At 35.7% G+C, this 15,300-nt stretch overlaps 2 protein-coding genes across 2 annotated transcripts; one reads left to right on the top strand and one right to left on the bottom strand.

Moving 5' to 3' along the window:
- Positions 1-3,625: 3,625 nt before the first annotated feature.
- Positions 3,626-12,259, top strand: LOC140015349 (protein DA1-like). The gene is made up of 12 exons (XM_072067687.1): positions 3,626-4,206; positions 5,188-5,334; positions 5,883-5,970; positions 6,545-6,716; positions 7,333-7,453; positions 8,086-8,169; positions 8,696-8,815; positions 8,945-9,157; positions 9,319-9,381; positions 9,478-9,596; positions 10,899-10,957; positions 11,747-12,259. The coding sequence occupies exons 1-12, from the start codon at positions 4,198-4,200 to the stop codon at positions 12,064-12,066; spliced, it is 1,515 nt and encodes a 504-aa protein (XP_071923788.1). The 5' UTR covers positions 3,626-4,197; the 3' UTR covers positions 12,067-12,259.
- A 1,127-nt stretch (positions 12,260-13,386) lies between these two features.
- Positions 13,387-14,593, bottom strand: LOC113713259 (probable calcium-binding protein CML41). Its single transcript, XM_027236939.2, has one exon. The coding sequence runs from the start codon at positions 14,104-14,106 to the stop codon at positions 13,531-13,533; it is 576 nt and encodes a 191-aa protein (XP_027092740.2). The 5' UTR covers positions 14,107-14,593; the 3' UTR covers positions 13,387-13,530.
- Positions 14,594-15,300: the final 707 nt, after the last annotated feature.

Raw genomic sequence — 15,300 nt, 5'->3', positions numbered from 1 at the left:
CCGGTAAGGAATCCGGCAGAAGGGCTGGGTCACTAGGCCGACCGGTTCAATCGTCAGATCGGGTCGAATTTTATAATTATGATAAATAGCGTTCGGCGTAATACTTGGGTAGACATAATCTACTCTTTTTTTTTTCTGGCTTTAAACTCGGCCCGGTAAGGAATCCGGCAGAGGGACTGGATCACTGGGTCGACTGGTTCAATCGTCGGGTCGAGCCGAAATTTATAACTATGATAAATAGCGTTCGGCATAATACTTGGGTAGACATAACCTACTCTTTTTTTTTTTTTTTAAGACATAATCTACTTTGATATGCCTAAAAGACTTAAAAGGATGTCTGTTAAATTTATAATGTTAACAAGTGTACAATATAATGTGGAATACCAATTTTCGGAAAACTTATTTGCTTTGATTATGCATGAAAGGCTTACCGTATAGACTTTTGTATTAAAAAATTTAGAAGCATCTATGCATTTAGAGTATATTTAGAGTTTCCAATTCAAACGTCGAATTGCACAGGTGAAACATACTCAGAGACTTGGTTCATTTAAATAGATGTAAACAGCCGTTAGCGTCAACACATACAACTGCCATTCATTTTTGGACTCCTTATAGAGGTAATGCCAAGGTGTTGCACTCAGTTGCATGGGGATACCGCTACTATTCCACCCAGAATTGTCACTTGTCTATTGAACTTGAACTGCCTACCTTCCTTAATGCTTGGACCTACAACCTTGCCTATAACCATCAGATGCCAATCACTTTTCTTTTTTGTATTTTTTCTATAGCCAAACAGGAGCAAGAAATGAAATGCAAAGGTTGTAGTTAAGGATTTCCACGCCATTATCTATTCCATTTTTTGTTTCTTCCTTTTTAGGAGCCGTTTGCTTCAAACTTCACGATCGCCGTCGCTATGAGTATCATGAATACATGATAAATTGGAGAATAGAGAAATAGGTTTGATAGCAACATATAGAATATTTGGTAACTTTATAGTAAAATGAATAAGTGAAGCTCTGCTAGCTGTTTATTCGTTAATTACAAAAACCAATAGAAACGGCATATGAAACCCATTAACTGAATCAGATTGACCTTTAAACAAACATTGGGTACGGGTATATATGATTGAAATTAAAACTCAGTCCTTTCCCTTGAAACTCACTCACCAAACACTTTCTAATTAAGTATCATTTCCCTTTATCCATGCTTGATAGCATATTTCCCCTCCCCCCATATTGTATGCGATCATGCAAGCTTAAAACTTCACGGAGCACGTAATTAATCTTTCTAGCGGAAAGAGTTCAGGTGAAAAATATATTGATAGCTAGCTCGAATTCTTCCCGAGACTGGACGAAACTCCAAACCAAGAAATTGAATCGCATATTAGTTGTTGCAAACCTAGCTTTAATGTCATAAATCCCAGGTTGCTTTTTCGCCTCTTCATCCAGGAAGAGATGATAGAGATAATTGGTGCGACATAGACAAATCGGAAAAGTTTGGTTTTAATTGCGCTTAACGCCCCAACTTGCACCATTACCTCATTTACTCCTGTTCTTGTGAGGTTTCAGTACGTCGCTTTCCTGATGAAAACTACAAGCTGTATAGGTACAAATCTGAACTTCTCTTCCCCAATATATATTGGCTGTACTTCTCCCTCTCCCCATAATTAATAATTTCCCTTTAGTTCTTTGCTCTAACCAGTACAGGTACAGGTTGTATTATTTATTAATATCCATCGGATACCCAAAAAAAAAAAAAAAAAAAAAAAATATGTCGAGAACCTGCGCTTGATGCATGAGCTATCAGCATCAACGATTCTGCAAATCTTTTCCTTTCCCCTTGATTTAGCAGTTTTTCACAGTTTCATGGCTGAAGGCAACAATAGCAATAGGCCAAGAAGGCAAGAACCATCAATTTTCTTTTACTTTAGGGTACGTAGTTTACTTTAGGAGTGTATTGTGAGAAAAGTGAAGTGAGGTAAAGAAAAAGGAAACTAAGGTTTTTATATGTGTTTGGTTGACAAGAAAATTTTTAAATTGTTATGTCTGGTTAATTAACAGAAAAGTTACAGGATAACTGGTTAGAATTGTTAGCTTATGTGTATATATAAATCAAAGGTAAATATTGATTTCATAAAAATAAATAGAAACCGCGACAACGTCAACTTTTACACTATTACATCGATCTAAGCGTTTTTATACAATGATGAAAATTAATAAAGAAAACATAAAAATGCACTGATCTCTTTCTCACCCAAATTGTTGCATTTCTCTGTATAATTGCCACAGATTTATTCCTACAATTGTTTATAAGGCCATTTAAATAGGGGAAAAAATCAGACTATTAATTAATTGTGATGTAACTTAATTACTGAAAATTTTTCATGGACATGTACATAAAGAGAAGAGAGGAAGATATTTTTCTGGAAGGAGAAAAGATGAAAGATTTTAATACGATGATGATGTTTCTGTGCTTTCTTATTAGTGTTATATGCAGAAGATTGAAACAGATTTAAAAAAAAAAAAAAAAAAGATTTCAGTTGAGATTTTAAAATTAACAATTTTACCTATAAAATATTGGAAAATTTTTTCGCGGGCTTTATCCGTTAAGATTTTCCCGTCATTTGTTTTCCCGCGATTTTTGCAGGATGAGTTTTGGCGATAAAAAAAAAAAAATTTACAAGAATCCTATTTTCCCACACCTGTCGTCCACTTTCCTTGCAACCAAACACTTTGGTGTTTTGTCAACAAAATTCCCTAAGAAAGATTCGCTGGGCCACGACCCATTTGTCCAGTAAGGCCAGGACGTTGCAGCATACAAGGCCCAATTCTCATGGTCGTACACGTAGAATTGACCTGGGCAAAAGGAGAAAATTTGTGATTCAAATCCAATTTCTGTACAAAATGAAAAAAAAAATAAAATAAAATTCCCTTTTTTACGCCGAAAGGGTTACCAGTGGGAAAATAAAAGGATTGTTTTTAGTAGTAATATTCTACTATGAAAAGAAAATGACATGTTGGTGTTGTTACTTATTTGTGATGCAATAATTCACACTCTTTTATTTTATATTTATCTCTCGAACGCACTAAAAACTCTTAATGTGAAGCATTAAATCTACTTAAAAATCGAGTTCATGACTTGGTTATAATTATATGAAAGCATTAACTTCAACAATTTTTTGTGAGAGTAGTTCTTTTTATACAGCTCTAATAAGTTTTAGTTGAATCAATGGATGACTTAATCTTTTTAAGCTTAGATTCTTACCTTTAAATTTTTTCAAACTTCATAATATGACACTTCGTTAAATTGACAAGCCAATCATTAACTTTTTTCTAATAAAAAAGAATAATTTTGTTCATTTGGGTTGTAATTTTTTTTTAAAAAATACTATAATACTATGATATATATATATGCTAAAAAATAATTAAAAATGAGATGGGAAAATATTTCATAAAATTTTCTTTGAAAACTCGTAATTCAAACGCGCCTGGCAATTTTTTAGAATGGTAACTTAAACGGTTTTTTAAGTTTCAATATATTAACTTAAGTTTTTTTTAATAAAAAGGAAAAGGAAATGGTTTTTCCTCCACCCAAAAAAGAAGCTGTCTTTTCAAGTTTCGATTATATAATCGGTTGCCCAATTTTGTGCATCTGATATATATTTCCCCACAACTCTGCCAGCACTTTTTCTGCGGGGCAAATTTTGTCAAAAGAAACATAAGAGACCCCACCACGACGACATAAGACCTCTCCAAAGTTCAACAATCAAATCCCATTCCGATCCTCAATTTCCGATCAACAGAAATCCCCAACTGGGTTTGATAATTCCTTTGTCAAACCCTTTTGGGTTTAGCCAAAAAGCGACGTACAACACATCAATTGACTTCCACACGTTTGTTTTTCTTTGACTTTGAATTGTTCCATATGATTAAAGTTTTGAGCTTTCACATTCTCAATTTTCCTCCTCCTCCATACAGTCCATTCTTATAAAGGTTTCCCATTTTTATTTTTCTCACAATTAATTAAAGGGATTTCAAAAGGTGTAAATAGGAGTATTATTATTCGTCTAAAGTTTCACAGTTTTTGAGCTATATGAAAGTTGAAACTGATTCCCATTGAGAATATGCAATTCTTGGATTAAAAATCTGATCTGGGCTCTTGTTGCATCCACCATTCGTTCCTCTGCAGATTATTGGTATGCTTAAGGTGAGTTACTTCTCCAATATTTTCTGTATTTTTTGTTTCTTCTGTCGTTGTTTCTGAACAGATATTAGCTGATTGTGATCAAAATAGGATCAAAACTTTTTTCTGATATATTTAGCTGTGATATAATCGGCATTAGCTTATGCATTAGGCTCTGAGCAATTTGGTTAGTGTGCATTGTTTGATTATGTGAGTTATGACATGCCTGTGTTTTTTCTGGTTCGTTTCTTGTTCTTATTTTGCCTCTTTTCTTTTTTTTCAAGTTTGTAATGCATCCAATTGCAGAATAATTGGTTGTTTAGATGCATTGCATCTTGTTTATAATGAGTTTTATGCGATGCATTTTCATGCAGTGTTACTTAATGTGATAAAGGTAGTCTGCATTACTCTAATCATAAATTTGCACCTATTATGCGGCACCTTTTCACGGAGGAGGTGAAGCTTTTGGATGGGAGCTGGAAATCCATGTAACTACAGTGTTTCGTTAGCTTGCTTTTCCTATAAACATACTAAGCGGGTATGATCTATGATCTGCAGTTGGTTAAATGATTACTGTTGAGATGGTCGTACTTTTTATTTTTTTTCTGTAGGCCATGCAAGATCTTAAATTTTAGATTTGATGTGTGATTTAAATTCAAAGGCTGGTGCCTGACACATTTGAGCTATTTATATCAGCAACAGAACTAGTAAAAGTTTTCTTTGGCGCTAGAAATTAGCTGTCTTTTCTGAAAAGTAGAACATCCTGATGGTGGATTAGAACCTACAGATTGCCTCATTATAGTTTCACAGTAATATTACCTAGATCAAACTTCCAGAGGGAGCCTGTCTATCATGTTTATTAATAGTTACTCTTGTGATGAATTTGTGTGTAATTTTTTTAAGTTTTTAATGCATTTCATGGACAAATCTGTGTCTCATTGCTTTTCTGCCACTAATTCTTAGCAGATAGAAGTGTCATTTGCCATGATGTCATAAATTTTTTAGGAGAAGACCTCTGGGGGAACTTCCTCTAAGCACATAATGGGTTGGTTCAGTAAAATTTTTAAAGGATCAAATCATAATGTTTCAGATGGTGGATACAGAAGCAGATACAGAGCAGATTTTCCAGGAAATTTTCCTTCCACTTCATTGGTAAGTGTCTTTTCTAAGCTGCTGTCTCTGCTTTTTCTTATGACATTTATGAGTTTTAGACAACGGCTACTATATGTTTCTCGCTCCTCTTGTCCTACACTACAGCAGTGAAACTTTCCAGACACCCTGAAATCTGGAATAGTTCTTGTTGTCTTTAGCTCAATGCTTGCTTGAATATTTGAAATAAGTTGCTGAAGCTTGGCATATGTATGTTATGAGTTATGCTAAGAGTTTGGTGTGGCATTCTGTCAGAAAAGTTACACGAACTTCTCTAGTATGTTTGTACTACTTGTGATTCATTTGTACCCCTGGATTCTGGTGGACTCCGGAGTTCCTCTGGGACTTTCCATATGGTGTTGAGCTTATTTTAGTCAATTAATCTCTCTGTTGCAAAGATTGGTTTGTGGTTCCCTGAAGTGGTTTTATAGTTGAGGAGAGATTAGCTTGCTTTCAAATTATTGGTTGTAGTTTCTTACTACTAATCATGTTCTTCCCTGAGTACCGCCTCTGCTTCATTCAAAGCTTAATTTGTTTGGAAAGCCTTGCAGCAGGATACATTGTCCGAGGCAGAAGATATAGACAGAGCTATTGCATTATCCCTTGCAGAAGAGGATGAGAAAGGGAAACATGTGGTTGGTGAGTAACTTGCATAGCATTTTCTTGTCAATGTTGTTTGGGCCATACTTTATTTCAAAGATCTTTGCTAATGTGCAGTACTCGAAAACACATACAAGCAATGGTAATAAAAATAGTTTAGTGCAGCAGATTAAGTTGCCAGCGCACATGGTCGATGGTTCTACATGTTTAATTAGTTTATAACATCTGTATGCTGGTATTTATTTGTACAAAGCTATAACCAAAGTCATCAGTGAATGTCAAACAATGTAATTCGTCTTCTACTTGGAATATACCATTTTATCCTGTCTGATGTTGATTGATTTTCTTATTTTAGCTTTCCTCTTTTTAACTTTTCAAACTTTACCTTGATTTTTCTTTGTTTTTCCCTTTCAAATAGTACCATCTTGGTTGCTGATAACCTTTTAGAATGATGAATTGAGATAAATAGGTCTCTGTTATGTCATGGAGAATTGCATTATTGCCACTCTGTAAGATAAACATTCATGTATGTGTGAGAGCCTTAAATGGTAGAATAAAACAAACTCTTCGATATACAATTTTAGAACTTAACAAATTGCTCAATTTTCATTAGATAGTGATGCTCAACTGAAAGAAGATGAAGAACTTGCCAGAGCTCTTCAGGAGAGCTTGACTTGTGAATCTCCACCTCCATATGGAAATAGAGGTAGCGTTCCATTTGAAAATGGACATGGGACTGGAAATTTTTATCAACCTATTCCTTACCACTACTCAACAGGGTTCAGGTATGTGAAAACTTTTGAGCTTGCTAAATTAGCTCTCTTACTTTCTGTGGGCAGTTTTTTCTATCACTTAAAACATGGAAGTTTGTGTTCCAGATACAGTGCCTGATGAGTTTTCTGCCCTGTTTAGTTGTTCTCATTCTGTGTTTTCTTAATTAACACATACAACTGGCTTCATGTTCTCTTTAGTTGGCATTCAGTCTCAAATTCATTGGATAAGAGTTTAGAAACAATTCATGTTTTTCTCCTATCCTTGAACCAAGTCTATGGTTTTCAGTTCCATGTACTGTTCTTTCAACTCTTTTTGAGGTCTTTTTTGGTTGACAAGTCATTCTTCACTTCCTTAGAACGTAAACTTGTAGCTTTTCATGAAAGAGGAAAAGCTTTTGGAAAATTTTAGTGTTATAAATAACTGTGTAAGATGTGCTTCTCTTTGACAAGCAAAGATAGGATTGGTCAAACCTCTTGGGAACCACCTTTACATATGACAAGGTAGAACATGTTTGTTGTCCTATGAACTGTCAAACTTTTGTGCCATTAAGCTTTTGGGAATCTGCATGTTTTTGAGCTACTACTATTGCAGTGTGGTTGGTTCTCTTATCTACTTCTGTTGTGGCAGGATATGCGCTGGCTGTAATACTGAGATTGGGCATGGACGACTTTTGAATTGCATGGGTGCAGTGTGGCATCCAGAATGTTTCCGTTGCCATGCCTGTAACCATCCAATAGCAGATTATGAGGTAAAAAAAACTATTCCTAATAAGTTGTACCATGCCTGCAAGGTTTTATCTGACTCTTATCTTACATTACTCTGCTTTACTTAATCCCCCAATGAGGAAAGCAAAGATTAGAGTTTTTTTTTAAATATTTTTTTGCTTGATTTTGTGAAAGATGTTTGGGATTTTCTTGTATCTTTCATCCTCTGTGATAGTTCATGTAGTGCATGTCATTTCTTTTTTCAATGGGACAATTTTAAATGTGAAAACATTTTGTTTGAAAAGAAGCGGAAAAAGATCACTAGTGTATCCTTTTTTTTATTGTCAATATTTCAAAATAACTTCCCAGAGTGAAATGCAAAAATCTTGACTTGTATGTCTCTACTGTATTTCATTTGCGAAAAATGCTTAAATTATCATATAAACGTTTTTATTCATGGCCATTATTCATTGGTAGCAGCTGAATAAGATATAATGTCAGTGCATGATCTGTTGAAGTTTTTCTTGTAAACTTTGGCAATTTTTTGGCATGCTCTCTTCTGGGGCAATATGTGTATCTTATGTTATGAAATCTAGCTATTCATTCTTGACTTTCCTTACTGTGTCTGAAAAGTTTTTTCTAACGGTCCTTTAATGTATGCTTCTATTCTATCTAGTTTTCGACGTATGACGGATACCCTTATCACAAAGCTTGCTACAAGGAGCATTATCACCCAAAATGTGATGTTTGCAAACACTTTGTAAGTAATTCTTCTATCATAAAAATGTTCGGCCAAGTGACTCTTGTAAATTTTTTTCTTTGGGCTCTTGTAAAGACTTGCTTAATTCAACTCATACAGCTGCACAAGTACTGATATTGTACTCTACCAACTACTGTTTTCCAGCACGTACTCTGCGCTGTTGCTTTTAGTTTCAGATCATCCTATCTTTAGTTATCCATTGATAATGTGTTTTGAGAGTAAGAAGCAAAAATATGTCCAAGCCACTTTGCAAGTGGATCGCCAAAGTGGAAAATTTTTCCTGGCTTTCTAAGAATTGAATTATGTTTTTGCAGAGAAATACAGCTATTCACATGTTAGGGAGCGCTTAGGAATGGTGCAGATTTTTTGTAGTTAGTAATTGATAAGTTTTTAAAATTTTCTTTTTATTTGAAATGTAAGTTTGAGAATATTAAGCTGCTGTAGAGCAGTTGCCTTTGCTTTTTTACTTCAAATTTTAATTATTCTTCAAAATAAGTTTTATTTATTTATTTTTGGGCATCTTCAGATTCCAACAAATGCAGCTGGCCTTATTGAATATCGGGCACACCCTTTCTGGTCCCAGAAATACTGCCCTTCTCATGAGCATGATGGCACTCCTCGCTGTTGCAGCTGTGAGCGAATGGAGGTTAGTCTGATACAGCCTTTCCTAAAATGTTCCAGTTTCCTCTCTCTCTGTATGCCATAAAGATGTAAACAAACTAGTCTTGTATGTGCATAATTGATGAGTAAAATACCTCTTGATTGCTGCAAGCAGCCTCGGGATACAAGATACGTTGCCCTTGATGATGGTCGTAAGCTTTGCCTGGAGTGCCTGGACTCTGCAATAATGGACACCAATGAGTGTCAACAGCTTTATCTTGATATACAAGAGTTTTACGAGGGATTAAATATGAAAGTGGAGCAGCAAGTACCATTACTTTTAGTTGAGAGACAAGCACTGAATGAAGCCAGGGATGGAGAGAAATATGTAAGAAATATTTTTTGGGGTTGAACCAAGAAATAAGGAAGATTCCTTTCCTTTATTTTGCTTGTCTTGATTATTTGTGATATATGCTGGAAGAGATTAAGTACGAACTATATCTAAGAGATTAAGTACTCTCTATATCTAAGTTATTTCATTTAAACCAGGGGCATCATCACATGCCTGAGACAAGAGGGCTCTGTCTTTCTGAGGAGCAAACAGTCAGCACAGTAAGAATTTGTTTTTTATTTTTCCTGGATTATGGATACACATGCATTTTGTTATCCAAGTAAATGATTAGCAAAATGTCTCTCTGGAATTACAAGATTTCGAGGCGACCGAGGATAGGAGATGGAAATCGAGTAATGGACATGAGAACAGAGCCATTTAAGCTGATTCGTCATTGTGAAGTAACGGCAATTCTCATCTTATATGGTCTTCCGAGGTAATATTCCACCTCTTTGGTGAGACTTGAGGATAAGTTTTATGTTAGACTCTCCAACTCTTAGATTTCTTTCATTTCTTATACTGGGTTGGTGTTTGGCAAGTCACACAAGGTGTATGAGAAAATTTTTTCCATGCTGCTCATAAAATTAAGTTGCTTGAGAAAGATGAAAATAGCATGATTTCTGGAAGTGTCGTACATGGATGAAGTTTAGTATTAGATATTCTCTTGATTGGTTTAGACACATTCTAAGTTTCTCTATTTTTGCTATCTCTTGGATCCATTTTCAATTTGGACATAATTGGTCCCTTCCATTCATATGAATTGCACCAGAGATAAAATTTTTGAAGGTACTAATTGTTGAAATTCAAACTTGGAGGTTGGGCAAACGCCCACAGGAAATAAGAAATGATGAATGTGTTAAAAAGCAAGACATCGAGTGTTTAGGAATGGTTCAAAAATTAAGGGACCAAAATCACAAAATATCCTTCTAAATCTTAATGCTCAACTGAGACTATAAGACGTTCAATTTGGGCAGAGATCAAGTGAAAAGAAGTTCAACAGGCCAATAGAAAACTAATTTCAGGTGCCACATGACTGAAGCATAAACTTTACAGATATGCTGCAATCCCTCGTCTACATAAAGAGATTCTCTTTTTTCCTGCATTATGTTAGTGCATGCGTCCTAGATCTTGTAATCTTGAGAGTCTTCTAAAGTGCTTTCGAATTGCATTGACATGTTGCACTATGACATCCTTAACATGGTCAGCATGTTTACTCTAATTATGCATGTGGAAGCTGCAATAGTGAGTGGAAAGTACTTTACGAGGGGGAATTGAACTTATGTGAGAGGCATGGTAGATTTTTTTTTTTCCCCTTATAGTTGGGTGGATTACTGGTATTAGGCTTTTACGTTCTTAGCCACATCACAATCAGGTCTTCAGCAATTTGGCATAAAGCTATGGAATTGAATATGCCTTAATTGCTTCATTGCTACTAATTATGGAGTCAAGGATATATCATCTCTCATGTCCTTCGAAGTGTGAAAATAAATTTACTTTTACACTTTAGTTCATTTGGGCAAGGTACGTTATGTAAAGTTAACATCGACAATTAGGAAGTCTTTGGCTTTGTCATGTAAGTAATGTGCCTGTGGCCATTACTGTTCTTCTTGGAAACAGACAGGTGATTCTTTGAGTCTATAGACACTGTTTCCATGTTGCTCACTGTTTTGATTGTATGTGCTGCCAGATGTTAGTTTCAATATCAGTGTATGATACAAATAGAATTTGCTGCCTGCAGGTTGCTGACCGGATCAATCCTAGCTCATGAGATGATGCATGCATGGTTGCGACTAAGAGGTACTTCAAACTTCTCCTGCTTTAGCTAAATAAGCTGATAGTAGTCTCACTTTTGGCTATTCAGCATAAGCATGTCCAGTTTTTTTTATGTCACAGATCATGTTTCTGAATATATTTGAGGAATCAAGAGAAAATTGAAATTGAAGATGAGAGAGTAGATTCTTTTTGACTAATTATTTTGTGACATTCAGATTTTATGTTTTCCTGGTTTGAACAAATACTTGTTCATCAACTATCAGCTTTTTGGGGATTTTTGATATATTGCTTTGTTGTTATGGTCATTGTTTTTCCATTTTCCAATAGCTTTACTACTAGATAGTGCTATTTCATTGGGTTGCTAATATTCTTTGAGCATTTTTTTTTTTTAAATTTCTACATAAAAATGCACTAGTAGTTCATTTGAATTAAGTGATTAATTCTATTTCCTTTATGAGGTGGTTTTGTTTGACAAGAAACACAGGATCTATGACTGTGTGTCTTTTTTACGAGACTATTATAACATTTCTTGGAAAAGGACTAACGAATCAAATTTGTTCAATTTTGTTTCTGATTATCTTTATACATGTTATAAGTTTCGTCTCTGGCCATTTTGAAGAGAAATATGTCATACATGTGCACTTGTCTCTATTAAAAGTGCAATTTTGTTGGAGGTGTGTTCTGCAAATGTTTTAGAAGCAAAGCACTAAGATGGTGATTGAGAGTAGGGATGCTTAATATCTGGCAATGACACACAAATGCCAGATTTTTGAAGTAAAGAGGACACTAATATGTCTGAGCTTTGTTTGATAGGTTATCGAACTCTCAGTCAGGACATTGAAGAAGGTATCTGTCAGGTTCTAGCTCGCATGTGGTTAGAATCTCAGCTTATTCACATAGCCAGGATCAATAATGTTGCCTCAACCTCATCGTCTTCTGCTTCTGCATCTTCAAAGCAAGGGACGAGGTCCCCATTTGAGAGGAAACTTGGTGAATTTTTCAAACATCAGATTGAATCAGATACATCACCAATCTATGGAAATGGTTTCAGGGCTGCTAATCTAGCGGTTCTTAAATATGGCTTGGGTAATACCTTGGACCACGTCCGAATGACGGGCAGCCTGCCGTATTGATGAACATTAGCTATACTTGAAGATTTGTTCAGATTTTTGTCGGAGCAAAAACTTTGGCCACTTACAGGAATTTTTTTTCTGAATATAGTAGTAGTTCAGAGAAAGGATAAAATTCTTATACCTTGTAGATATCGTCTATATTGACGTACATTGATGACAGAGAGATCAATAGAAATCTTTTTTTTTTTTTTTTTATCGTCCTCTTTCTCAGTATCAAAACTTGAACTTCTAACTTTATGCCATGCTGAATTCATGAGCCTTTTTCTATTACCTGTGACAGATATTGAAACATTTATGCAATGAGATTCTGGCAAAGACAGCTGCTATCCTTCCTTTGACATTGTTGCAGCAAACTCCTACTTCTATATCTGATTTTTGCAGAGACATTTGAATCCTCATTGGACTGGATACCACATCATCCATGCATCAAGCAGCTCAGGCTTAGCATTACGAACAGAAATGCTTGTTCCATCTTTCCTATTAGTTAGGCTATGAAGCCGGACGACGTTTTCATTTAATCATCACAGCTACATCTGCTGAACGCAACATTGCCTCAGCAGATATAGAGAACAATTGGGCCTCTCTCAAAACAGGCTAAGTAACACGAGATTGGACCTCTAGTTTGCCAATTTGGTGACGTTTATGAAGAGCATTTTGAATCCAAGAGTTATTTTGTGACCATTTAATAGCGTAAGAATAGAATCAGCGTTTTGTCGAACTGTTCTATTTTATTATTTTGTTTGATTATAACTTCTAATTTTTGATAATCATTTTTTCAAATGTTCTTAGTTTTCTTTTGCTATTAAATTTTAGATTTTTTAATTGTAAAAAAAATTAAAATTTGAAACCTATCAAAGAGTGGCTTTTAGTTTTACCTAATATTAATTATTCTTTATTATCACTTTTCGTGATCAGTTTTTGTAAAATCAAGTCAAGGGGGAACCAAATCAAGCTCTTGCGAAACGGGTTGAAATTTAAGACGATGTGATGGGCCTACTAGGCCTGAAGCGGCTGGGCTTCGAATGGTTAAGGGGGGCTGGAATTACCACATCTCCAAGACATTTAATTGGGCCTTGACACACGGGGCCAAGTGAACATCTAAACTCACAAGCCTTACATCCCAGTACCGCAGAAAATCCTCTAAAGGCCCCATTACTGTTGTTTTTTTTTTTTTTTTTGGGAGAGGGTTGGTAAAATATCTGTCTCGGGGAATTTGCACGATCAAATAGTACCCATTGCCCTCCATACTGCATAATTCTAATGAAATTAAAATATATATATATATATATATATATATGTAGAATTTCTAACACTACTAACTACGCAATTTGTAAAAATACTTACAATAACAGGCTTTATAGTACAATAAAAAAAATAATAATAACAGCAAACAAAGTTCAACATGTTCCCGCCCGGGGGGGAGTTTTTGGGTGGTGCGTGCGTGTGTTGGCGCATCATGGGAGCCTAGGACATCATTGTATGGAATTCATTGAAGTCTAGAACTCCATTGCCATCAAGATCATAAGCTCGAATCATGGCTTCACATTCTTCCAAGGATTTTGGATCTCCAAGACGGTTCAAAACTAGTTGCAGTCCTTTAGGAGTGATGCATCCCGAGCCCTTGTCATCCTCAAACATCTCGAAGGCTTTCTTGACATAATCATTAGCCTCGTCACCCTTGTTGTCCATTTCAATTAATTGAACAAAGTCTCCAAACTCTAACAAATTGTCTCCATCTTTATCGAACTCCAGGATCACCCTTTGAGCCTCGTCACGGGACATTGAATCACCGACAGAAGAGAAATATGCTCTAAGTTCCTCAACCGAAATCTTGCCATCTTTGTTATCATCAAAGTAGCCAAAAACTTGTCGAAGTTCATTTTCTTTGGTACTGGTGCAGGTTTTTGGTGAAGAATTGGCGGAGGAGGAGGAAGTGGCAGAAGATCTAGATTTTGAACGAAAACGAGGGAGGCTTAGCTTTAAAGTTTTGTTGGCGAACCATTTTGATGGTTTGGCAGCAATGGTGGTAGCTGTTGCCATTGTTTGGTGGATGACCTTTGTTTTTCGAGGGATAGTGTATATATTCTGAAGCAAAAAAAAGTACTCGCCGTGTGATACAGAGGAATAGGCACTTATGCTGAATGAATATCTCGACAAACAATTGTTGTACGAGATATTCAAGCAAGTTGGGCGGAAAGGGTACGGTCGGGCAGGAAACTTGCAGAGAAATAACGTAGTAACAACTATAACAATAATGGGTGGCAGTCTTTAATGAAACTGCATGGCAACTTCGTGGTTGCTTGGATTGAAATTGGAGCTGACTTCACCTGAAACTGAAAATGGTAGTACTGGTAGCTTTTCTCCCGGAAAGTTACTGGAAATTTTTGGTACCCATTTTAAGATTTTAACTTTGGTAAGGTTCTTCTTGCTGCATCTTCCGTGAAAGACCCTTGAAATTTGGTGTGCGGCTAACATTATGTGATGTTTTTATCCTTTTCCTGGATCTCTTCATTCCGTCTCAATCTATGATGTACTAAACAACAATTCTTCTGGGAAACCTCTGAGCAAGTTGGGCCACTAAAAACACATCAAATCTCACCCTCGGACCGGAGTGAGATTAGTCGGATCCCGTAAGGATTGACCCGAACACCCATTCAATCAAAAAAAAATTTTTTTTTTGAGCTGTATCACATATTCATTCATCAATGCTTACATGCACGACCGCTCAATTGATGGCCAACCGCACAGGCACAAACCAAACCTGCCGAATTGAACATGGCAAGAATAATTGTACGTACCTGCATTATCTTGCCTATATAGGCAGTGTTAGGCAAACACTATACAAGTATAGAATAGGTTCCGTAAAGTTGGTTAACGTTTTGACCTGCCTAACAACGCACTTTGCAGAATAGTTTTTCTATAGATGACGTTTTAAACACAAATAATTGGAGAAATCACTAACAGCTGTGACTTCTGTCTCGATCTCTACATATGTTATAACTGTTCATCGTAATCGCATGCATGAGGAGCATAATTAGTAGCAGAGAAATTTATCAGAATTGTCTTCTATATATCTATGTCACGCTGTATGTGAAAGACAAGGATGTAGAAGGCTGCCGTACTATCTGCATTAGTTTCATTTTGGTTTATATAATTATGGATGCAAAATATTTCCATTTTTTTTTGGATAAAACATCAAAGTGTTATTAAATTTGTATTAATGGTAGAAATTAC

Source organism: Coffea arabica, chromosome 10e (assembly GCF_036785885.1).
Source record: "Coffea arabica cultivar ET-39 chromosome 10e, Coffea Arabica ET-39 HiFi, whole genome shotgun sequence".
In the NCBI taxonomy this organism is placed as follows: Eukaryota; Viridiplantae; Streptophyta; class Magnoliopsida; order Gentianales; family Rubiaceae; genus Coffea; species Coffea arabica.
This window is presented reverse-complemented; position numbering and strand designations above follow the sequence as displayed.

Bases quoted from the DNA above. Each gene is read 5' to 3' on its own strand.
- LOC140015349 (XM_072067687.1), top strand. The intron at 8,170-8,695 runs GTAAGTAATTCT...GGGCATCTTCAG, and splicing joins GTGATGTTTGCAAACACTTT to ATTCCAACAAATGCAGCTGG. The intron at 9,382-9,477 runs GTAAGAATTTGT...TGGAATTACAAG, and splicing joins AGGAGCAAACAGTCAGCACA to ATTTCGAGGCGACCGAGGAT.
- LOC113713259 (XM_027236939.2), bottom strand. From the start codon at position 14,106: ATGGCAACAGCTACCACCATTGCTGCCAAACCATCAAAATGGTTCGCC.